Below are 24,448 nucleotides of genomic sequence, written 5' to 3'. Positions count from 1 at the left end.
TTCACAAAAATAATATAAGTTAAGAATAATTTACACAAAACAAATTTGAAAATGAGGTTTTGTTTTAATCAAAATAAAATTACCTCCTAAATAAAATTATTACCTGCCTTTTGAATATTAGGATAATTTTTTATAAATTGGACTGTATTTACATTTCATTATCCTAGTCTTGATAGATCTCATGGTTCTATGACCTGTGGCAGAAATCTCATCACTCTCACTATCCTTTGGCACCTCCATCCAGTTCTCATCAAAATCCTCCCCGATACCATCACACCTTTTACATCTAAATCATTCTCTTCTATGTCTACAATCTTCTCTATCTGTCATCACCCCCAAGGGATTATCCAAAATAACTGGTCCATGTTAATTTTTCTTGGAGCTCATTTAATAATTTTTGTGATGAATGATCATAAAGAGCACAAAGTTAATGTTAAATTTTATTTCTTCTTAAGGAAATGACAATGATGCTTCAAAATGCTTTTAAAGAGCTAGCTTTAAATAAAATACAGGTCTATGAGCGGTTTTTGAGATTACATAAGGGGAAATTTCACTTGAGACCTATTAAATTCTAGTCAACCCTCCAGAATTATGAATGAAAATATTTTTATCAATCTTTCAAGATTTTCACTTACCACTTCACTATCTCAAAATAATCAATTTTATATGAAAAAAATATGCATGTTATGTTAATTATTTACACAAAAAAATTTGAAAATGAGATTTTGTTTTAATCAAAATAAAAATCCCTTCTAACTAAAATTACTATCTGGCTTTAGAATATTGGGATAATTTTGATAAATTTGACACTGCATTTATATTACATTACATTATGAATACATTATGTGTTAAATGAAGATTGTACACCGATTTATAATACAAAAGAAATGGTCAATAGGTCAGTGGAATATATTGAAGATGTAAATGGAGGAAATGAATTAGAAACTGGTGTTGTAGAAAAAGAAGTGGAGGTCAAAGAGGATGTAAAGAGAGATACAATACTAACATTTGAATTTAATTGAGCATTAAAAGATCTGCATGGAAAAAAGGCTCCTGGGATAGACAGGATACCTGCAGAATTACTGTGCAGTGCAGGTAAGGAAGCAATAGATTGATTACACAAACTGGTGTGTAATATTTACAAAAAAGGGGAAGTTCCATCAGACCTCAGAAAGAGTGTTATGATACCAAAAAAAGCAGGAGCAGAAAAATGTGAAGAATAGAGAACAATTATCTTAACTAGCCATACATCAAAAATCTTAATTAGAATTCTGTACAGAAGAATTGAGAGGAGAATGAAATAAATGCTAGGAGAAGACCAATTTGGTTTCAGGAGAAGTATAGGGACAAGAGAAGCAATTTTAGGCCTCAGATTAATAGTAGAAGGAAGATTAAAGAAAAACAAACTAACATACTTGGAATTTATAGAACCTAGAAAAGGCATTCGATAACGTAGACTGGAATAAAATGTTTAGCATTGTAAAAAAATTAGGGTTCAAATACAAAGATAGAAGCACAATTGCTAACATTTACAGGAACCAAACAGCAACAATAATAATTGAAGAACATAAGAAAGAAACCGTAATAAAAAATGCAGTCCGACAAGGATGTTCCCTATCCCCGTTACTTTTTAATCTTTACATAGAACTAGCAGTTAATGATGTTAAAGAACAATTTAGATTCAGAGTAACAGTATAAGGTGAAAAGATAAAGATGCTACGATTTGCTGATATAGTAATTCTACAGTAAAAAGGATTTAGAACGGCATAGAAGAAGTCCTATGCAAAAACTACTGCATGAAAATAAACAAGAACAAAACGAAAATAATGAAATGTAGTAGAAATAACGAAGATGGACCACTGAATGTAAAATTAGGAAGAGAAAAGATTACGGAGATAGAATTCTGTTATTTGGGAAGTAGAATTACTAAAGATGGATGAAGCAAGAGTAATGCAAAATGCCTCATAACACAGGTGAAACAAGTTTTCTGTCAAAAATATAATTTACTTACATCAAAAATTAATTTAAATATCAGGAAAACATTTTTGAAAGTATATGTTTGGCGCGTAGCTTTATATGGAAGTGAAACTTAGATGATTGGAGGACCTGAGAAGAAAAGATTAGAAGCTTTTGAAATGTGGAGCTATAAGAGATGTTAAAAATCAGGTGGGTGGATAAACGGACAAATGAAGAGGTGTTGTGGCAAATTGATAAAGAGAGAAGTATTTGGAAAATTATAGTTAAAAGAAGAGACTTATAGGCCACATATTAAGGCATCCTGGAATAGTCACTTAATTTTGGAGGGACATGTAGATGGGAAAAATTGTGCAGGTAAGCAATGTTTGGAATATGTAAAACAAATTGTTAGGGATGTAGGATGTAGGGGTATAATGAAATGAAATGACTGGCACTAGATACGGAATCTTGGAGAGCTGCATAAAGCCAGTCAAAGTGACTGAAGACAAAAAAAAACATTATGAAATTTTAGTCAAAACATTTTGAAAAAGTTTACAAGCAATTTACAAAGATCATAGACAATTGAAGATATTTCTGAATTACGCGTTTTAGATGTTCTTCCCAACAAATTTTAATAAATGATTTGAATTGGAATGTACTAGTACAAAATTTGTTCCTCAGTTGATCCAAAAGATCAGAAAACCAATTGTGTGAATGTGTGTCTTGATTAGAATGGTGAATTTGGAAATACCCACACTTTCTTTTTAAAGGTGTGACAAATGATGAGAGCTGGTTTTACAGTTATGAACCTGAAATGAAAAACAATCAAGCGAGTAGAAATCACAGTTCACTGAGACCAATGAAAAAGCACAGAATGTTCGATCAAATGTAAGAAATGTTAATTTTACTTTTTTTAATGTACATGGGGATTGTTCATAGAGAAAGTTTCCTTCTGAGGAGATGATAAAACATTTATACTCGGGCATGTTGAGAAGACTGGGTGAGAATATGTGATGAAAATGCCTGTTGATTTGGTTTCTATACACAGCAATACTTGCTCATGTCACCCTCCACATTAAAACAGTTTTTGCCAAAAACAAGATGACCATTGCTCCTCACCAGCCAACTACTCACCCAATCTTACTCCATGTGACTTTTCTTTGTTTCCTCATAAAAAAAACCTCCCCATAAAGTGTTTTTTTACAACAGAGGAAGTCAAAGATAAGTCACTGCAGGCCTTGGGGCACAATTCCACTTCAGAAATTCAGAAAATGTTCCAGTAGTAGAAAACCATTCGAACAATGAACTCAGTCCATGAAGAGTTCTTTGAACAAGATTAAAATTTTATTAACCAAAAACTATTAAAATTTTTTTTAATGATTCTGATTATTTTTGGGTAACCTGTTGTGTTACAATGTTTAAATTTACAAATGAATTTTAATGTCAATATTGAACAAAGTACCAATGATAAAAAAAGTCAAAGTAAATGAAAGAATGAATTTTTTAAACTTGAAACATAATCACAACATGATATTAGTTAAAAACTATCAGCTGGTTTGACCTTCAAAAATGACACAATCTGTTTTTATTCAAAATCTAGGACTGATAAGATGTGTTAGGACTAATTATTGCCAGCCTCTGTGGCACGAGTGGTAGCTCTCAGCCTTTCATTTGGAAGTCCTGGGTTTGAATCCTGGTCAGGCATAGCATTTTCACACTCTACATTTGTCATTCCTCATCCTGTGAAGCAATACTTAACGGTGGTCCCAGGTTAAAAAAAAAGACTAATTATTGAATAGGATGGTAGTTCATTTCCTTTTCGGACTTGTACACTATTTAGCAGAGACTGACATAATACGAGTAAAGTAAATATGTCAAAATGAAAAATATATCTATTAAAAACTGACTATCAATTATAAATTAATTTATGCAACAAGTTTCATAACCACGGAAACTAAATACTTTTTTATTCAGGCATTCATATTCTTTCTTTTTTATTTTTAAAATACATTTCTATTGCTCCTTAAACTAAGGTGGAATAAATGCATTGTTTTCATAGCTACCTATAATTTGGTGAATGTGATTTTCAAATTTATTAATATAGATGTGTCCTTCACATTACAAGTATTTAATTTAATAACTGATTTTTCAAGATCAAGTACAAACAATATCAATAACTTCAACTCAACAACACACTTACCATACCACATAGTAAATACATAGAAATCTATAGAGAAGTTCATCTAAATACTAGTAAATTTAACCTTCAAAAAAGGAACTGAAAAAGTTATTTGTTGTTTATCTTCTGCTTCACTAGTTACTAATCACAAGTTACTAGTTACTAGTTAGTCACTAATTATACAATATAAATACAGAAAAAGGTAACATTTTAATAATAAAAGTAACTTTTCAAAATAAAAAGTGATGCACAATAAATCAGTAATTCAAATACAATACAAAAAATAAACAAATAAAATTTACTTGGTAAAAAAAAATGATGTAGGTCATACCTTATGTTCTTCAAGTTTTTTACTTATAATTGTAGCAGTCTCTTCATTCATAACATTTGGAATATCATCAGATTCTATAAGGTCTTCTGCATCAGCAAGCCACTCACCAATTTGACAGAAAGGAGGAGGTAAATGGCTGTCTAGCTGACGGAGCCAGTATCTCATCTGTAGGAATAAGTTAATATAAATAATTTTTTTTATAATAAATAAACTTAAAAATATATTTTTACTTGTGATGGTCAGATTCTGATATCTTAACACATAGAAGGAGACGTCAGAATTTTTCATCGAATGAGAATATTGTCTCACAGCTTAGATCAGCTAGGAAAGACCCCAGAATGGCAATAATCAGATCAAAGGGAGAGAAATGGAAGGAGGTTTGCAGTAAACTCAATGATAACCCATTTGGGGATGTCTATAGGATAGTTATGGGCAGGTCTCTACCCAAACTACCTAGAGAACAACTGGTGAGTGCTGTACAGGCACTTTTTCCTCCAGACCGAGATTGGAGATGTAATGTAGAGAGAGCGATTATAGCCAAAGAACTACCAAGGTTTACTGTAGAAAAGCTAGAATATGCAATCTCTAAACTTAAGTCCTGAACCTGACGATGTCGGTACACCAGACATACCACACTGGTACGTAGGTCAGCCACGTAGGCTGACCTCTTCATTGTAGTGACAGTGAGGTGTCTTCAAGAGGTGACGCTACTGGCTAACAATACATTAAATCGTATTGTGAGATGGCTGGCAGACAGAGGACTCTCAGTCTCTGCCCAAAAGACTGACATGATTTTGATGACTGGAAAGCAATGAATCCCTAGGTTCTCCATAAGAATGGATGGCGCCCACTTGACCTCCTTGAGGAAAGCCAAATACTTGGGTGTGTGGTTGAACAGATCGAGGGGGTTCAAGGCTCACATTAAAGAAATACTCAAGAAGGCAGAAAGGGTAGCATCGGCAGTGACTAGAGTGATGGTTAATGCTGCTAGACCTACAGCTTCAAAAAGGAGAGTAACAGCTTCGACGGTGACCTTCTTAAGGAATAAGATGAGGCCAATAGGATATACCGGAGATTGGCACTGAGGGTGGCTCAGGCTTACTGCACTGTCTCGCTAGAGGCAGACCTGCTTATTGCTGGGATGCCACCGGTGGATCTCCCGGCAGAGGAGAGAAAGGTACCAGGGCACGATCTCCCTAATCTAGGGTGGTAGAATCTCCCTAATGGCCGTCGGCAGGAGAGATGATGTAGTACCCTAACGAGACGATGGATTTTCAGGCTGATACCCTGTATTGATAAATGGATCTCTAGGAAATATGGCGAGATAGATTTCTGGATGGTACGGTGGGTGTCTGGCCACAGATCTTTAATACATACTTATATAAAAGAGGAAGACGAGCGTTGCTGGGGTGCCTGTATTGTAGCCTTGAAGACGATACAGAGCATACCTTCCTACGGTGCCCAAAATGGGCTCCGAATAGACGATTTTGGGGAGAGATCTGCCCGGCGGAGATTATGAGCATGATGCTTAGCTCCAATGACGGTTGGAGTCGTTCTCGCTGGTTCCAGGAAGTAATGTCCAAGAAAATGGAAGAGGAACCAAGGTAGGGTGGCGTTTAGTCCAGAGTAATGATGGAGAGCCAGCCCTCGGGCGTGGGTAGCGGGGTCCTACAGGATCGTTACTGCTGGGTGCCCTCACGGAACCCTCGAACCTCTGCTTGTGGACAACACACTAGAACTAGAACCCACTCGTGGGGATGATGTGTGCCTGCTTAGGCGATCCCATCCCCATGCTGTGTGAGAGGGAGGGTTTTTAGGGGGTCCCTGCTTCAGCAGGAAACTTTACACACCCAGTAGTTCGGGCTGCTGGGCGTCTGGTTGCAGATTTTTCCTCCTCCGACGTTTAACAAGCATTAAGCTACATTCTTCAGACCTCTACAAAGTTTCAGTTGAGTTGTGTAATCTTAGTTTTATTAATTTAAAATAATTTTTTTTTAAATACGCTTTTATTTAAAATGTATAAAGTAATGTATACAACAAAAAAATTGAAAAATGTCATTTTAATTTTATCTGATAAAAAACAAATTGCCGGCCTCCGTGGCGCGAGTGGTAGCGTCTCGGCCTTTCATCCGGAGGTCCCGGGTTCGAAAACCGGTCAGGGATGGTTTTTTTACACGCTACAAATATTGTCATTCAGCTGATCCCCTGAAGCAGTATCTAAAAAGGTAGTCCCAGAGATTTAAAAAAAAATTGTGTTTATTTCATTTAAATTACAGTTTTCTGTTAATCTACACATTCCTTTATAGATCTTAAACAAGTTTATTTTTTAAAAACTTTTAATTTTATTTTAAGCCACTATATACTGATATGAATAAAATTATTTAATTAAAAATAATTTAATAACAGAAACTGTGTGATTAGTCATAGCAGAACTCTAAAATATGTAAACCCTTATAATTTTCTGTCACAAATAAAATTTGAGTAAAACAATTTTTCAACAATGAATAAGAAAGAATGCAAAAACCATAACACCAAACCCATCATTGACACAATAGAAGAATAACGTTGAACTTTTCCGCTGGCATGAAGCCAATTTGAAGGGACTTCTTTAAGAAATCTAACAAAGTAGCATGCAAAGCATGTTAGCACATACAAATATTTGCAAATGAATAAAAAAATGACGTTACAATTGTTTTAAACGCTTCTCAGATCTTTGTACACAATTGCAATTCAGCCAAGTTTAATAAAGCTATAAATAAATTAATTCAGATTTAAAATATTTACAGGAAACCCTGACCCAACCTAAAAAAAATAGTCTGGATGCATTTTAATTACAATAGGCAAAAACCTGTTTTAACTGGGAGAAATAAATAAAATTTGAAAAAACTCATACAGGAAACCATTTTTTCAATCTCAAACGAAGCTATAAACCGTCTTACGTGAAGTTTTGAGAAACTTATTGGAAATAACAAATACAAGCTCTTACATGTCTAGAATTTTAGCAATAAAGTACAAATAGGGTACAACAATTAAAACGAAATTTAAAACTTATGACGGAAACAAACATATTTTTAGAATTTCTGTTTAAAATAAAACCTACCATTAAAGAAGGTTTGATAATTCAGCTTGAATGTAAAAAGGAATTGAATTACTCGTATATTTAAAATTAAACTTACATGAGCTATAAGCATTTTCCATAATTTATCGACTTCTTTCCAAGCTTCACCAGTAATACTAATAAGACTTTGTGAATCGACTAATTTTTGTAGTTTCCAGTATATTTCTGATTTGCTTTTCAATTCATTTGAAAACATTGCATAATCCTGAAACAAGAACGTAAGTTTAAAAATTCTTTAAAATATACTTTTAATAAAAAAAACTCAAGTAAACCTAGACATTGCGTATTAAATAAATACAATAATCTAAATTATACAATAAATTTAAAAGTGTTACTTACATTATAATTCATTGGCAGAGAATTAGTTTGTCTAAGGTGACTTAACCATTGGTTACGTTCAACTAACCACTGTATTAACTGGCTATACTCTGTCTGTATAGCATTTAAGGTATCTCCAGTATCGCTACGTAATTCTGGATATTTATGTAAGAACTGTGCAACATACGTCATCACTGATTTTTCATCAGGTTTGTCAACATCAACATCCTGCAAAAAATAAATAAATATAATAATTCTGCTGATAAGAATTTTAAAAATATATACGTGAATAAATATGTATATATATTGTTCCCACATCCTGGGCTTACTACCGGCGAACGCGCCGGTAGATATTGGGATACTTGTAGTCCACCTCTCCGCCTACACACACGTTCCTCCCCACCAAGCAAGCTCGCCGCGCAACTCTCCCACTACAGCGGCGCTGCGGCTCACCACCACTTTCGTCTACAAAAGACCGATGCCAGCTCAGGGAAAGACTTGTCTCAAGACAGGACGGCGAAGAACCACGAACTCGCCCGAAATGAACCGATCGCTTGCTCGAGTTTACACACAGTCGAGCCACGCGCGTATTTCAAATTCAACTTCTAATAAAGAAATGACGACTTGAACGTGAATTAAATTGACGGCTTTTTGTTTATAATTTTAACATTTAAATAATTAATTATTCATAATTTTTAGTTATACTTATTTATGAAAAATTATTTACAATTATTTCTGAATAAAAAATAAATATTTGATTAATTATAAATGTATTATTTCGATTAATTTTTATCTTACTTTTTTATTACTTCATTAACCCTTTCACCCAGTACATTTTTCTGATAGTCCATTTTCGACGAAAATTTATACCAATAGATTTATTGATTCGCTTATTACGAATCTTGAATTAGTTTTTCAAAATTCAAAATGGTGGGCAAAAATCAATAAAACTTTATTTCATTAATAATTAGTAATCTATTAGGACGTTGAAAAGTTCTAGTTTACCAGCATTAAATTCTAATTAAAAACAGCGAAAGCTTTTTCGGCCTAATAGAATTACGAATTATTATTTTTTTAACATATTAATCAATCGAAATTAAATCAGTCGTTTCATCAATTCTTTAAATTTATTTTTGTCAGAAAAATTATTTAAACCATTTAATTAAAAAATATACAAAATTCGTATATAACCATGTAATTAAATACTCAGACGATATATTTTAAGGGCAAAATTTTTTATTCAAACATTTTCATCAAATTAAAAATTAAAAGATTAAATATGATTTTTGAGAGAACAATTACGTTTGACAAAAGATTTTTTGAAAAAAAAATAGTTTCGATTACAATGTTGAGTATGTGGAAAGAAATATCGTCAAAATGTAATTTTTTATTATCGTTTCCCCACCAATTGAATGAAGTAGATAATATGTAGATAATACGTTTATAATTAATCAAATATTTTTTATTCAAAAATAATTGTATATAATTTGTTCATAAATAAGTATAACTAAAAATTATGAATAATTATTTAACTGTTAAAATTATAAACAAAAAGCCGTCAATTTAATTCACGTTCAAGTCGTCATTTCTTTATTAGAAGTTAAATTTGAAATACGCGCGTGGCTCGACTGAGTAGAACTCGAGCAAGCGATCGGCTCATTTCGGGCGAGTTCGTAGCTCCTCACCGTCCTGTCTAAAGACACAAGTCAGCGAAAGTGGAGTCGTATTTGAATATTCAATTGCGACTGTTGCGCTGCTACACGCTTTGGCGTTTTTGTTTTCTTCAGTGCCTTCAAAGAATCTTTGTATTTCTTTAATACAATTTGGTGATACAGTTTACTGATAAACGAAATAAAGATAGAATTAAATATATTAAGTTTAATAGAGGCCACGCCGCGGTGAAACCGCTATCCTAATCCATAGACGCATTATGCACATGGGGTCGATGTTCAAACCGACTTGATGGAACAGACCACCGATTGGTCTCAGCATATAATAGGCCGACCTAAGCGATAATCGGTACCGATCTGGATGCCTTGCTGGAAAATTGGGATGGGCCGATGGTATTCATGGGGACCTCATTCCAAACACACGTATTGAAATAGCAATGCTGCAAATGCCAATCGCAATTTGCTATATGAGCGGACGTAAGCTAATCGTTGTAGGCCCTAGAACGCCCATCTTCGTAATACATACAAGTAATCAATCGAGACCAGACGTGCTCGACATCACGATCCTGAGGGCGATGCCAGTACCGTACGCGATACAAACAATAGAGGACCTCAGCTCAGACTACTCTCCAGTTTTTCTGGGGTTAGGCTTAGTTAATTCTATTTTAGTTAAATTCTATGAAGCTCTCCAGCGTGATTATTGGCCCTCGGATTCAGAACTCCTAACTACACCAGAAAACATCGACGACAAGGTCGATTGCGTCACGTCGCCAATAAACGAGGCTTTGTCATACAGCACTACGAAAAAGGCCGCACGCTCGCTTCGTATTAATCTCCGATGGAAAATTGGAGAACCGCAGGTTGAGGAGAAGATATCAACCACCACCTCACCCTGGCTCCAAACGAAAAGCAGCCTTTTTATAATCAAACGGCTAGAGTGAAATTGTTGCTGATAGAGCATCGCGAGGAATTGTAAAACGATTAACTCGCTTCGTTATCGGATGACATGTCTTCGGTGTTCAGACTGAATAAAAGGCTACGAGGGGAAAAAATAATCCTCACCATCCAAAGACAAAGAGGCCTTTTAGCCTACACTGAATCGAACCGAACGAAGATTTTCGCGCGTGCACTGGAGGACTAGCTCAACCCCCTCCCCTCCAGACAGGTAGAGGTGAACGCGGCTATTAAGCCACAAACCTAAATAAGGCTCCAGTGTTAGACGAGATTAAGGCCCGAGCACACCGGATTATACCTCCGGCTGTTATAGCGACCATGGTCACCCTGTTCACGTCAATTTTGTACGTAAGGTTTTTCCAGCTTGCTGGAAAACGGCGAAGGTGATATGCTTGCCCAAACCGGAAAAGTTTACTTTTCCCCTACAATTACATGCCAACTTCCCTGCAGCCTGTTTTGTCAAAGCTGTTCGAAAGAATTTTTCTCGAGCAACTTCGATGATACTTGAGGGCGGAAATCTAATCTGAACAGTTAGGGTTCAGAGAGGGTCACTCAACGACCCTTCAACTAGTACGGCTGGTGGACGGCCTTATCGGAGGTTTGAGTAGGAAAGCGGTAACAGCGACCGTTTTTCTAGACATTCTTTGATAAAATTTGAAAGCCATTGATAAAGTTTGGCATGACGATCTACTATATAAACTAACCTACACGACGGTCCCCGGCCGTCATGTCAAACTGATTAGCTCTTACCTACTTGGAAGACAATTCGCAGTACATGTGGGAGGATATGTATCATCCACCAGAGCGATAGCCACCGTAGTTTCCCAGGAAGCGGTGCTTTCGCCATATTTATATAAGGCATATATGAACGATATGCCGCGTTCTGAAGGGGTCAGCACGGCTTTTTACTACGCGGAAAACGTGTATTAGCGGTAAAGAATTCAGCACCAGCTGGATTTAGTGGAGCCTTGGCTCGATATGCGGAGAATCAGGGTCAACGGAGAAAATTTCGTGGCCGTGTTATTCACATACAAGCGACGTGTTCAGGCCAGACAATTAGAAATCTCAGGGGAAAAAATCCCCTTTGGGGCGAGATTCAAGTATCTGGGAGTGATTCTGAATAAACGGCTTACCTTACCGTACCCAGTATTTAACCGCACCAGCCTGATTCCATTGGTAACTAAAATGCTCATATTTCGGCTTTACGTCTTGCCAATTCTGAAATACGCATACCCGGCACGTGGGGGCGTTGTACTGCTCCTCGCTCCAGAAAAAGCTGGAGGCCATCCAAAACATCGCGTTGCAGACGATTTTTTGAGCACCGTGATTCGTCAGAAACGCCACACTTTGCTACGATGCAGGCATAAAAACTGTATCGGAAGTGGGTGTAGCACAGGCGCACAGACTCTTTGGGAGGACTGCCGTGTCCGAGTATCGGCATCTCAGAGACATCTGCCGAGAGAATCCTACACCCCAGGCTGTTAGGAAAAGGCCTCAGGTCGTGTTAGACGAACTACCGTGAATGGCGGGACGCAGTCGAGTAAAGCTAAACCAGGCTGGGAGTCTCTATATCGGGTAATCCTCAGAGATAGCTGTAATTAAGGAAAAAATCGATAAAAACTAACGCTGTAATCTTTATGTAAAAAAATTATGTAAATTCTAGCCGTTTATGCATATACGGGCATACTTATAATGTCGAAAGACAAGCGTAAAGAAGAGAAAAACTCCGAAGGACGAAAAGTACTACGGTAAGTTCGTAATCGGTGTTCCAATTTCCCCTCTCGATTCGAGTTTTATGACGGTTAACCTAAACCTTCGTCGGGGCCCTGAAAAACGTTTCAAAATATATCGTTTGAAAAAATTTCAAAATCTTTTTTATTCTATTTCGTCTTTTCAAATTGCGTACAGGCAAGTATATCATCGGGAACCGATGATAATTGCTACGTTTTATACCCAAAGAGTGTTTTAAATATCTTTTAACTTTTGACCTTGAAAACTACAATTATGTAGCACATACGACTTCCTCCGGTGAAGGAAGTCGCTGCAACAACTAGGACCCCCAGGAGGCTTATTCCTGCTTGGCCGGAAGGCTTTAGCATCGAAAGGACTTTACGGGACGGATTGAAGAGGAATTTCGCTGAGAGAACGAAGCACACGCGCGGTTTGTCTCCCAAGGTCAGCACCGGTGAATATTCAACCGGTCTAAAGGATCAGAATACAATAATTATTTCCGTCCATAAATAACGCAAAATAAATATAACCGCCATTAAATTAAATTACCCGCCCGATAAAAGTAAAACTCAGCAGCAAGGGACTTTGTCCAGGTTCTGCTAGTATGGAGATACTTAAATCTCCGCTATCCTTGCGTTCCGTTACGTTCCCTTCCGCGAAAGTATTCAGTCACCTGCCACCGCTAGGAGAAGAAGTTTCCTGGCCGCCCCGCCGAAGGAACCGCTGGGCGCGGACGCTGTGGTGTAAAATAAGAAAAGTTAGAAAAATTTTAATTTTATTTAAAAACAGTAAATGTACAATTGTCAGAAAAATACTTATTTAATGTAAACAAAAATCAAATTCTTTTCTGGTGATGTGAAAATTTTGTAAAAACAAAATTTACTATTAAACAAAAAACGAATATAAAAATTATAAAAAAAACCTAAAATTACACAACTGTAAATTAAAAATAAATAAAGATTACTTAGTTCATGTTTTTTTTTTTAATAATGATAGAAATTCAATAAATTATTTGAAAAATTATTATTTCAAAGTTGGCAATAAAATAACAGCTGATCAGCAATGCACAATACGCATAACGTTTATTAATTTTTAAATCATTCTGTAATGTACATTAAGTATATATGGTACTGTGAACTGCGCTGTCGTTAGTGAAGGTTTTCTGTGAAATTTAGTTTGAACGTGATCGGTTTTCCATTGAAGTGATACCGTACTTATTTACGTAAAAGAAATATGCTGATATGGTATTCAATCTGGGTTTGTAATGGTAATTCTACAGCTGCTGCAGTAGAATATGAATACGTTTTCCGAACCACGGGATTCCAGATCCCAAAACAATTAGCACGACTTTTCACAATCTTTGGGATACAGATTCACTGGTGTTTAGTATCCCACAAGACAGTCAGCTTTGCTTGAAGTTCTGCAACTGGTGGAATATAAATCGATAATTCTACAAATGTGTTTTATTTACTGATGAGGAAAATTTCACTCAAGATGGCGTCAACAACTTACACCATGAGCATATTTGGACAGAAGTAATTCCTCATGAAATGGCTAAAAGGCAATTTTCAACACCTATTTGGTGTCAATCTATGGTGCGGCCTTTAGCTGTCTGGGCTGTTCATATCAACTGGCCGCTTAAATGCTTCTTGCAGTTTTTTCAAGAAGAATTGCTACAGCTAGCCGAAGATGTTCTCCTAGCGAGATGCAAAGTATACTTCCAACACAATTCCTCCTTCTCTTCTGTAGTTTCCACTAACTTAATTCATTTCCCTGAGGTGTCGGTCATGGACATAAAACAAAATTACATCTCATGAAGAATTAACTGTCCACATTATGGATGCAGTTGAACAACTTAAGGACTGCTCTGAAGAACTAAAAAGAACAACAAAAGCAGTATAGAAGCATGCCAAAAATGTGTTGAAAATGGTGGGCTCATTTTTCAACATTTGTTATAAACTGGTACACGAGCATTTATTGTACACTGGCAACACGGTTCTGGGACCTATTTTACTTGATTTTCCAAATCAAAAATCATAAGAAACACTAATTCTGTCCCTTAATTAGCGTACTAAAAATTTCAGTACGGATTAGCTGAATCTGAACGAAATTTTTCACTAACCAAAATTCGCAAATGACACATTTTAGGACATATGTTTATATGAACATTTTCATATAAATTTCATGAGTAGAATAGGTTATGAAAGTCCCAGGAGAACTACAGGGCACAATCTGAATACTTCATGACAAACCTGCATACTAAAAAAAAACCTTTTAAAGTACACCTTTAAAGCAGTTATAAGCTTGTTTAGTGTGGCAAGATAAATGAGAATTGATTTAATCTTGTGTGTAAATTGATATACTAAGATTTCTTTAACCTAATAAATGGACTTCTTAAATTACTCCTGATGCAAGAGTCAAAAACGTGTTGCCAGGTAGGAAAACAGGAAACTGGTGTAGATTATACAAAATTTTGAGACAGGAATGAAGTAAAAGAAAGCAAAAACAGCAGTAAAAAAATGTTTAGTCATAAATAAAGAATACGTAATTTGTTATATTACAAATCAACTCAGGTTAATTATCACTTGACTTCTTTATATTATTATAAGTATTATTTGTAAAATATATTTTTTTTATTTGTAAACATACTGACAAACCTCTCACTGAAACATAAATGTATAAGCAAAACTTTGTAAGCTGTATCACAACCTGTTATCAGTTGGAATGATTCACAACATATGTTCAATATTTTTTCCTTCAGTATATTTTTAATGTCATACCTCAGGATCAAGAAGTCTACTAATTCCAAGATCTCTTTCAGCAACATCAAATGCAGTTTCTAATCTTGCTCTGTTGGAAGCCCGTCTTAAAGCAGTTAAATCAATAAGACCTTTACGAATAGCATCTATGATAGCAAGAAATGCCAAACCATCTCTCCAACTTCGTCCAAAGTCTTTCACTTCTAAACCTATATCCCTAAAAAACAAAAAAAAATATATGTGATTAACATGTATCTGAGCTAACTATATACATTACATATATTTAGTTCAGTAAATATTTTTTTCTGAAAAATGTGAACAATTATGGTTAGAATACCAGAATATGCACCCTTACTCATCTAGCCAGTATAGTCATATTCAAAAGTGATTCCTTGATTATTTCTGAACAAAAAGTTCACAAAATATATTACTTTTGTTTATGATTATATCTAGCTATAGAAAGCTCAGAAGCTAACATTTGTATTGATCATAATACACTAGACTAACAAAACAATTCAAATTTAATAAATATTTTGGCCACTTTCTAAAAACACACTTCACTGAAGAATGTTGTAAAAGCAATTGGAAAAACTTTCTTTTGGTTTGAATTAGTTTAAAGAGAATTTAATTTGTTTTGTCATTAAAAATTATTAGCTTTTATAAATTTACTGTTATTAGGTTACAAATAATTTTACTTAATTACATTCAAAAGAAAACTTTTATGTATATCAAGTCTGTAGGAGATTTGCATACTCTTCAAAAATTAAGTTAAAATTATTTTTATTTAAAGTGTTCATAATCAAAAACCACTGTAGTATTAAAAAAAGAAAACAATAACAAATCAGCATTTTTCAAGAATAAAATTACATTTAAAGATTACCTCATTTTTTACCTGTTTTCTTGGTATTGCAAATTCAAAGATTTATAACTTACCAAGGAATTATACATAAACATTGCATGTTTAGTATATTTAAGAATAGAGATATATTTTATCTGCCATTTAAATTTAGTTTTTCTTTCTGATAATTTATTTTAAAATGCCAGCCATTTTAAAACAATTGCAATTTCTGCTGTTGAGTAAAGATGGAATAATACCACAAAAGTGAAATCAATTCATTTAAAAATAAATTTATAATCTTAGTTAGGATACACATACACTCTTTGATTACTTTAAGCAATAAGTTTATTATTACTAAATCGTCAATGAAATACATAAAAAAAAAACTTTTTATCATTTTTTACATAAATAATAATGAGAAAACATTTTTAAATGTAGACTATATTTAACTACATTTAAAACTATCTAATTTCTTTAAAAGTAGTTAGTTCCAACTCTTAGCTGTAATATTATAATTAAAATAAATTAACAGTAACCATATCTACATAATAAGGTCACTTGGATAATTAAAATAACATATTAAAATTACTAGTGTTCATTCTTTGTTCTCCACACATCCATAATTTTCTACAATAATACATATTGTAATAATTGCTATTAACTAAAAACAAACAATGCGACAAAATATTAAATAATGTGCAATGTTTGTTATTTCTATGAAAGTTTATATATATATATATATAATGTGTGTGCGTTCATGTAAAATGATAAATGTTTTTTAATGTTACATTAAAACTTACTTAGGCAATGCATTGGAGACCCACTGCAGGAGGGCTCTTCGCGCTCCCTCTCCTTTCTTTTTACTTTCTGTAGCATTTTCTGGAGTCTTTGTTCCTTCTAAACTGCTTGAATCAAATGTATGACTAAGTGCAGCAAGTGCTCTAGTATTTTCTTCAATCTATAACATAAATATGTTTGTAAAAATTAAAGACATTAACATATATAGTGCAACATTATATTAATTTAAATTGAGTGTGTGTGTGTGTGTGTGTATATATATATATATATATATATATATATATGTGTGTGTGTGTGTGTGTGTGTGTGTGTGTGTGTGTGTAATATTTTTATAACATATGAAACAAATGTAATGAATTGCAATATGCAACTGGTTTTTTTAACAGATATGTATTGATGATATAAGGATGGTTTTTTTTTCTTAAATCATACAATCAACTCAACTTATATAGATATCAGAGCAACACAATTGGCTATAAATTACATAACCAAGCCGGCCTCCGTGGCTTGAGTGGTAGCATCTCAGCCTATCATCCGGAGGTCCTGGGTTCGAATCCCGGTCAGGCATGGCATTTTCACACACGCCACAAATCATTCATTTCATCCTTTGAAGCAATAACTAACGGTGGACCCAGAGGTTAAGAAAAAAATAATTGCATAACCTACTTTAGGAAGATTCAGCAAAAGTTTATGATTATTGAAGATGTGTTAGATATATTGACACTATATTGGCACAAGAAATTTATGAAATAATTTACATACAAAAAAAAACAGTTAATAATATTGTATGTATAATAGAATGTCTCTCTAAATAGGTCAAAACCTATAAGACTGTGATGGATTTTCTAAACCCTCAATTTAAAAATTATATTGTAAAATCCTCATATTTTAATTACCCAAGAATACATACATAAATACTCTACACAACTGTGCTTGTGAAATTAGTTATGATCACACTAATAAAAATTGCAGAATTGACTGAAATAATTCTGGTAGCTGGTAACAAGAATTATTTTTTTTAATGCAGAAAATTATATTTTAAAATAATGTTTATTATTGCAAAGCTAAGTAGAATAAACAATAGAATCTTATTTTTTAATTTTTTTGGGCAAACAACCAGAAAGGTTATTGGTAAAAAATTTAAAGTAAGCATACATGTAAATTAAAATCACTAATTTTGCTGAAAAGGAAAGCCATAAAAGTTCATAATGAACCTCACAAACAAAAATCAATATAGTATAAAAATCCATAACTTAAAAAAATTCAGAAAGAATTAAAAATAAATAAATGTAAAAATGAAAAAAAATATTAAAAATTAATAAACAGTAATTTTGCGTGTGCGCGCGCTCACACACACACACACACACTGGCAAGTAACTGTTAAGAGTTATCACGAAATTACATCATAAGCACTAACTATATACTGTGATAACATAACTAGAATGAAAATTACATTCTTTTTCATCAAAGAAACTATCATGTTTCTTTCATGTGGGTAAAATTTTAAGAACTTTAAAAATTAAATTTCTTAAATATGTTAAGAAAAAATATGAGGTCCTTATTGTCAGTAAAACTCAGTTAACATACAGAAAAATAAAAAATAATCGTATTTTATGTATCTGTAGTTATCAGCGTTAAATCAATGACTAGAAAACAAAAAACACAAGTTATTCTGAGAACATTGGTGGTGGTACATATTTCATTCAATCTAATTGTACAAAATACTGAAAAATTTACAGTGTTAATCTGTAGCTATCAATTACCTTTATGATTGTAATTAAGTTTTTAAAGTACTAGATTAAATTAATGATTTTTTGTGACACACAAAGATAGTAAGAGTAATTTTCATGATCTATAGATATAGATGTCGCTAAACCTAAACAGACCAGATTTTTAAAATTTCAAAATGTTTCAGGTATAATATTGGTATAATAAAATTTTAAAAAAGAAAATTAGAATTGGGAGCAAAACAAGGGAGAGAAAACCCACACGAGGTAAGAAAATAATTTCAAATTACAATCGGATAAAAAAATTACACTTTAAGATGAAACAAAATAAAACTGATACCAGTATTGTATTACAAGAATTAATATGACAGTGCAGATTTTGTACTCTAAATTTGTAACATCTTACCCGCTAAATGTGTATGTGCGTTCTTGGTCATAAACTTGCTTGGATAACAGCTAGCAATTAACAACCAGCCATTCACAAAAACTACATTTCTATTATCTATAATTAATTATTTTGAGTATTATAATTATATTTCAATTCCAATTAAGGAAGAATTTAGAAAATGATTTTTAAAATATTCTTGCTAACCCAACAGATTTTTTCTGTTGATATATCGTAGTTAATACAAGTATTATGTCAACAATTTTTAATTTGTTTATTCTTTCTAAAATTGTTAAACTTACAAGACTGAAGTTCTTATCAAAGAAAGGACATGATTAGTAATACTTATTTGTTGTACAGTAGTAATTCCTTTCACATTTCAAGTTAACATTAAATATATTAACTTAAACAACAATGTTCTTCTGAAGAGTAATAAGTAAGTAGATAATGAAGTACTAACTAAAGTTAACTAACAAAATGCGCTATCTTTTAACAGTGAATTTTACATAACTTTAAAATTAAGTGTATCCAAGTTTTATTTATTTAGTAAGATGAGTGGATTAAAATATGAAATATTATTATAATTTGGTGTACATATACGTTTTTACGTATATATTGTCACATACATTTTACATATACATTTTTTATTGCTTAAAAAAATAAAACGTGTTTAAATAACATTACTTTTCAATTTGTTTCAATCAAACTGTAGATATACGGCAAAAATATTTACTAGCATACTTACAAAAGTGCTTTGAATAATCTACCAAAATAAATTTTCCTGGTGTAAGGAAATCATATATAAAAAATGTGAAAAAAACATTTAAATGGAAATTACATTTTTTGTAAGCTTGCTTGACCTAAAACAAATACTCTGAATATATAAAAAAATAAATTTTCCTGGTGCAAGAAGATCAAATTTAAATGACAATTAATTGTGATAGGTTTATAAAAATAATCATTTCATTTGTTTGGTTCATAATTTCCAACAAATTTGTCATGATTTGATTGAAAATACTTATATTTTATAATCTCCGTAACAGTTTATTATTTTATGAAGTTAAGATAACTGATACTATCTGACCAATGAATATATGCATACAAAATTATATTCTTGTACTATCTCACTAATGAATAAATATGCCTACAAAACTATGTTGTTTATTGTATTATAACTTATGTGAATTTAGTGTTGCCAAGTGGAATGTTGCCAGTTAGAAAAGTAGGTATCAATTCAGTAAAACTGAATTTATGAATTTTATGCAGAATCTTTAATGTAATTTTTGCTCTAGATTACTCTTAAATTAATTGTTCCATCTATCAAAAAACATAATTTTTTAAGTTCAGTTTTCATATTTTCATGAGCAGCTTATGACAAAAATTATAAGTAATTTTTGGTAATTACAGATCAGAAAATAAGGTCCCTACTGTACCACAAATATTTTTTTGGAATTTTGACATTATTAATATAAAGTAGAATACAGCGCAATAAAATAATGATATAAACACTACACTCTTATTTATTACTATTAGTTAACTCATTTCATGTTTATCAAAGCATTACAAAATAATAATTTAAAAAAAGGAATATAATAATATATAATATTTTATATATATATATAAATATAATAAAAAAAGGAATATGTAAAAGCTAATTATTTTTCTTTCTTTTTTGTAAGTAGTTTTCTTTTATGTTATTTAAAATATGTAATCATTATAAGTTAAATATAAATAAATTTATAATTAAAACTACATTGATTACTATCATTATTATTTTATTTTCTAATAACTATGTATCTCTAATAATTTCTAAAATAATTAATTATAATTTATAACAATACTAAAATTATTACTTTAATTAATTCATTGCGTATCAATAATTTGTGTTAACCATTGTCAGTAAAACAATGACAAAAATAGAGAACATTAAATTCTAATAATGTGTGTAGCAGTGTATCTAATATTAAATTTATCAAATTTTCATAATTTTGTAGTAATGGAGTGTTATACAGAGTACTGTGATACACAGAAGTATAACAAAATAAAATAAATTATGCCATACTTTAACATTGTTTTAAGAAATAATGTAATGAATGTGTAATTTTCAATGGCTAAAGAATAAGTAAACAAATGTGAGAGATATAATATTGAACATTTAAAATAAGGTTTTTAAAAAGAGAAATAAAAACCAAAAAATTAGTACATTTTTTTTGTAATGAACCTGTAATGATAGCCACTGATGTACGACTGTGAAGTAAGTTACGATACTCGCTGAGGCTTGTGCACTAATGGCCTTTATCAGTTACATACTGTATTTTTTTACGGCTGAAAAAATATAGGAATTATTGATTTCAATCTGATTTAGAAGTTAGCAAGCAGAGGTTAATTTGAAAGTACATCAATATGTAATTAATTCTATATTACACTGTTTATCATTTTGTTAATTACATCAGATTCTTAGGAAGAAATGTCTTAACACTGATTGATATTAAAGAAAAGGCAGAATCTATGACTAATAACCTATTGCCACAGAAATGTATTTTTTGAAAATTAAAAAAAAATATTCCATTAACAATGTATTTTATCATTGATTTAAATCAATAATCCCAACATTTTCTCAGCCGTGGTAACTCAGTATGCAATTCACCAAGGCTTTTCTGATACGTTTTGTTCATGACAGTCAATGTAGACATCAATTTAAAAATTTTAACTTTTACAAACTGAACCAAATTAAACGTGTTTGATAATCCTCAGACACCATCAATGAATTTTTAAAAAATACTTTGGTTCAAGTTGTCATTACAAGACTTGTGTTTAACTTACTTTGCACTTGATTCCATCATTAATAGCCATCATTATAGGCTCGTTGCATAATGTACTTTTTTTAAAGGTAATGTGAAATACAATTTATGAAATGTAATAATAAAAATACAGTAAAACGAAAAGCATGATAATAATAACCGTCATAAAAAATAATTTTTCTTAATATAAAAAAAATATCTAATAATATCCATTGCTATTATCTGAAATTAACCTGTAAATTGATGACAATAATTAAATAAAACAAAAGAAGATAAAGAATTAAAACTGAAAAGTAAATAAATAAAGTTAAAAGACATGCAGAACATGCATATAAAGCCAATTACATACATACAAATAACTTAGTTTTAATTTAGTGAGAATAGTTTATATGTTTTATCATGCTGGTGGTATGCAAACACATTTTTATAACTCACCGATTGTTCCTTACATCGTAGCTACGTTAAATAAGAGATTATTAAACTAAGTACTTTTTATGTATAATTGTTACAAAACAACAGATTATTTATAGATGAAATACAATATTATATTATGTTTTTAATACATTCATGTTAAATGAAAAGTCAATCCAGACTCGATTTAAAAATTTTAACTTTTGTACTGATAAACTAAACCAAATTATATGAAGAATGTTTATCAAAAAACCTCTTCAAAATGTGTTTGGTCATCTTCAGACCATCAGTGAATTTAAAAAAAATACTTTAGTTTGATTCAAGTTGTCATTACAAAAGTTAAAATTTATATTATGATTTTATTTTATATATTATAGAATTTCATTAATATTTTATTTTTTTTTTTACTACTAACGATTATAAAATTTGTTTGCCAAGTAAATTTAGTATTAACAAAAATGAAGGAGCTAAGTCTTAACCCGAAAATGAATTTATGCATCATATGCTGGTATTCTCTGAACTAAAATTATTTATATGGCCTTCACAAATGCTAAGTAATATAATTTTTTTTTTTAAGTATTAAAATGTTTTTTTTAAACTGTCATGTGTCATGTAGGTTGTCACTGAATGTTTTCAAATTGTACCTGACCATGATACTAAACGAACGTCATCGGATGTTTAGAGGAGGGTATAAAAGTTGGAGATGAGTGCATGATAGTGATGTAATTTGCTAAAGATCAGACTATTGTAGCTTAAGTAAGACTATAAATTATGGAAACCTCAAGAAGAGAATCATGAACTACGTTTAAATACAAACTTCCGTTTAAATGAATACTGAGTATACTGACAATACCAAGAAGAACCAGATGTAAATGTGGAACAACTATGTATAAAGGAAGTGTATAATTATGAGCAGAATAACTCATAAAAATGAGAAAAATAACTAAAAGTAAAATTGTTGGATTGTTAAAACCATTTGTTAGAATTAGAAACACAAATTACAGAATTGAAACAAATTTAAATAAAACATTTGATATCTATTTCATAAAAAAATTGGTGCTCCTGTTCTAGAATTACAGGGGTACAAAAACATATTATCTAAATAGATTATCCTTTAGAACACTTAAATCTAACAATTTAAAACTAAGTTTAGCAAAACTGGGCTCTGGGTTTAGGATCAACAGTAACTAACCAGCAATAGATGGAAATTCTACAACTACCTTGTTAAGAACTGACCTCAATTGATCACAATTTAAATCTGGTTTTTAAAAAGCAAATAAAAAGTACAATAATGTTTAATAATTAATTTTTGTATTATACCAATATAAAATATGTTAATTTGATTTTATTGTCATTTCTAATTTAGGTCAGTTAGTAATAATGATAGAAATATAATGAAAATGGTGACATGTTTTTATAATATACCTCTATTCATCTCAAGGATAAACAGCTAATTCATTAAATTAGCTGTTAAATTATTAACACATACATTTTATTCAGGGAGGGGCAATGCGTCCAATGAATAAGATTTGCAACCTTATGTGCATGTATGCTAATAATTGCAGAAATGGTTTTAGAAAGTTGAAAAGCAGTTGTAATATTAATGCAATTTTGTAAAATACTATAAACATATAATTTATAAGTATGATGCATAATTACTACTTTTTAAAAAATTATGATTGCATTGTTATTACAGGAAATTTCTATTATTAGTCTGAAATTTAAGTGATTAATGATTAAGTTAGCACTGTTATTATTTAATAATTTATTAATTATCAATAAATATAAAATATTATTTTTTACTTAAATTATTATGAATTATAAATTATTAATGATTTATTTTTTTATGAAATAGTCCTATTTTTAAAGGCTGTAAAGAATTTTTTAACAGTTCTAAATTGTTCCTTAACTTTTAAAACATAAATGGAAAAGTGCATCCATGTTTAATATTGCATTCATTGAAAATTTTATAAATTAAAAAAATGATTCTACTGGTCACAGGAACTTAAACCTAAATACAATGTGGAGAGCAAGCATCTAGCTTAGTAGTTCATTAACTTATCCACATATTAAGCCACCAAGGTAACACTCCACCATAAATGTGATATCTTTATTCAATTCACTGCAAAGTTTGACTGTATATTGAACATAATTACTATCAGAGAAAGCTGATGGTACTATCATAGAACTGGTTGATGTTTCTTGTTAACTCAGGTGCTTTAAATACTTCATGGTTATATGATAGACTGGGACAGTTTTTTCTTTTTTTAGTAATAAAATAAGCACATCAGGCTTATATCCTGACATGAAACGTAATTGTTGGGTCAGTCCACAGGCAGTCCCTTCACTAGATACACCAAGGATATATTAGTTTTACAGGTTCCTCAGTATGATTTTAGCAGGGTCAGACCTAAACCTACGAGTAGAAAATATGAAAGAATAATAAGGAAAAGAGGGAAATGATGAAAATGG

General features: G+C 31.7%; 1 protein-coding gene across 2 annotated transcripts in view; it reads right to left on the bottom strand.

Annotated features, from left to right (window-relative positions):
* Positions 1-24,448, bottom strand: part of Msp300 (Muscle-specific protein 300 kDa) — a 764,465-nt gene that overhangs the window by 265,816 nt on the left and 474,201 nt on the right. For both annotated transcript variants that reach the window (XM_075369201.1, XM_075369200.1), the window contains 5 exons: positions 16,655-16,812; positions 15,038-15,233; positions 7,924-8,130; positions 7,643-7,789; positions 4,467-4,631 (listed from right to left, as the gene is read on the bottom strand). In XM_075369201.1, the coding sequence (XP_075225316.1) occupies positions 4,467-4,631; positions 7,643-7,789; positions 7,924-8,130; positions 15,038-15,233; positions 16,655-16,812 (873 nt within the window). The remainder of the gene's footprint in view (positions 1-4,466; positions 4,632-7,642; positions 7,790-7,923; positions 8,131-15,037; positions 15,234-16,654; positions 16,813-24,448) is intronic.

Source organism: Lycorma delicatula, chromosome 6 (genome assembly GCF_047948215.1).
Source record: "Lycorma delicatula isolate Av1 chromosome 6, ASM4794821v1, whole genome shotgun sequence".
In the NCBI taxonomy this organism is placed as follows: domain Eukaryota; kingdom Metazoa; phylum Arthropoda; class Insecta; order Hemiptera; family Fulgoridae; genus Lycorma; species Lycorma delicatula.
This window is presented reverse-complemented; position numbering and strand designations above follow the sequence as displayed.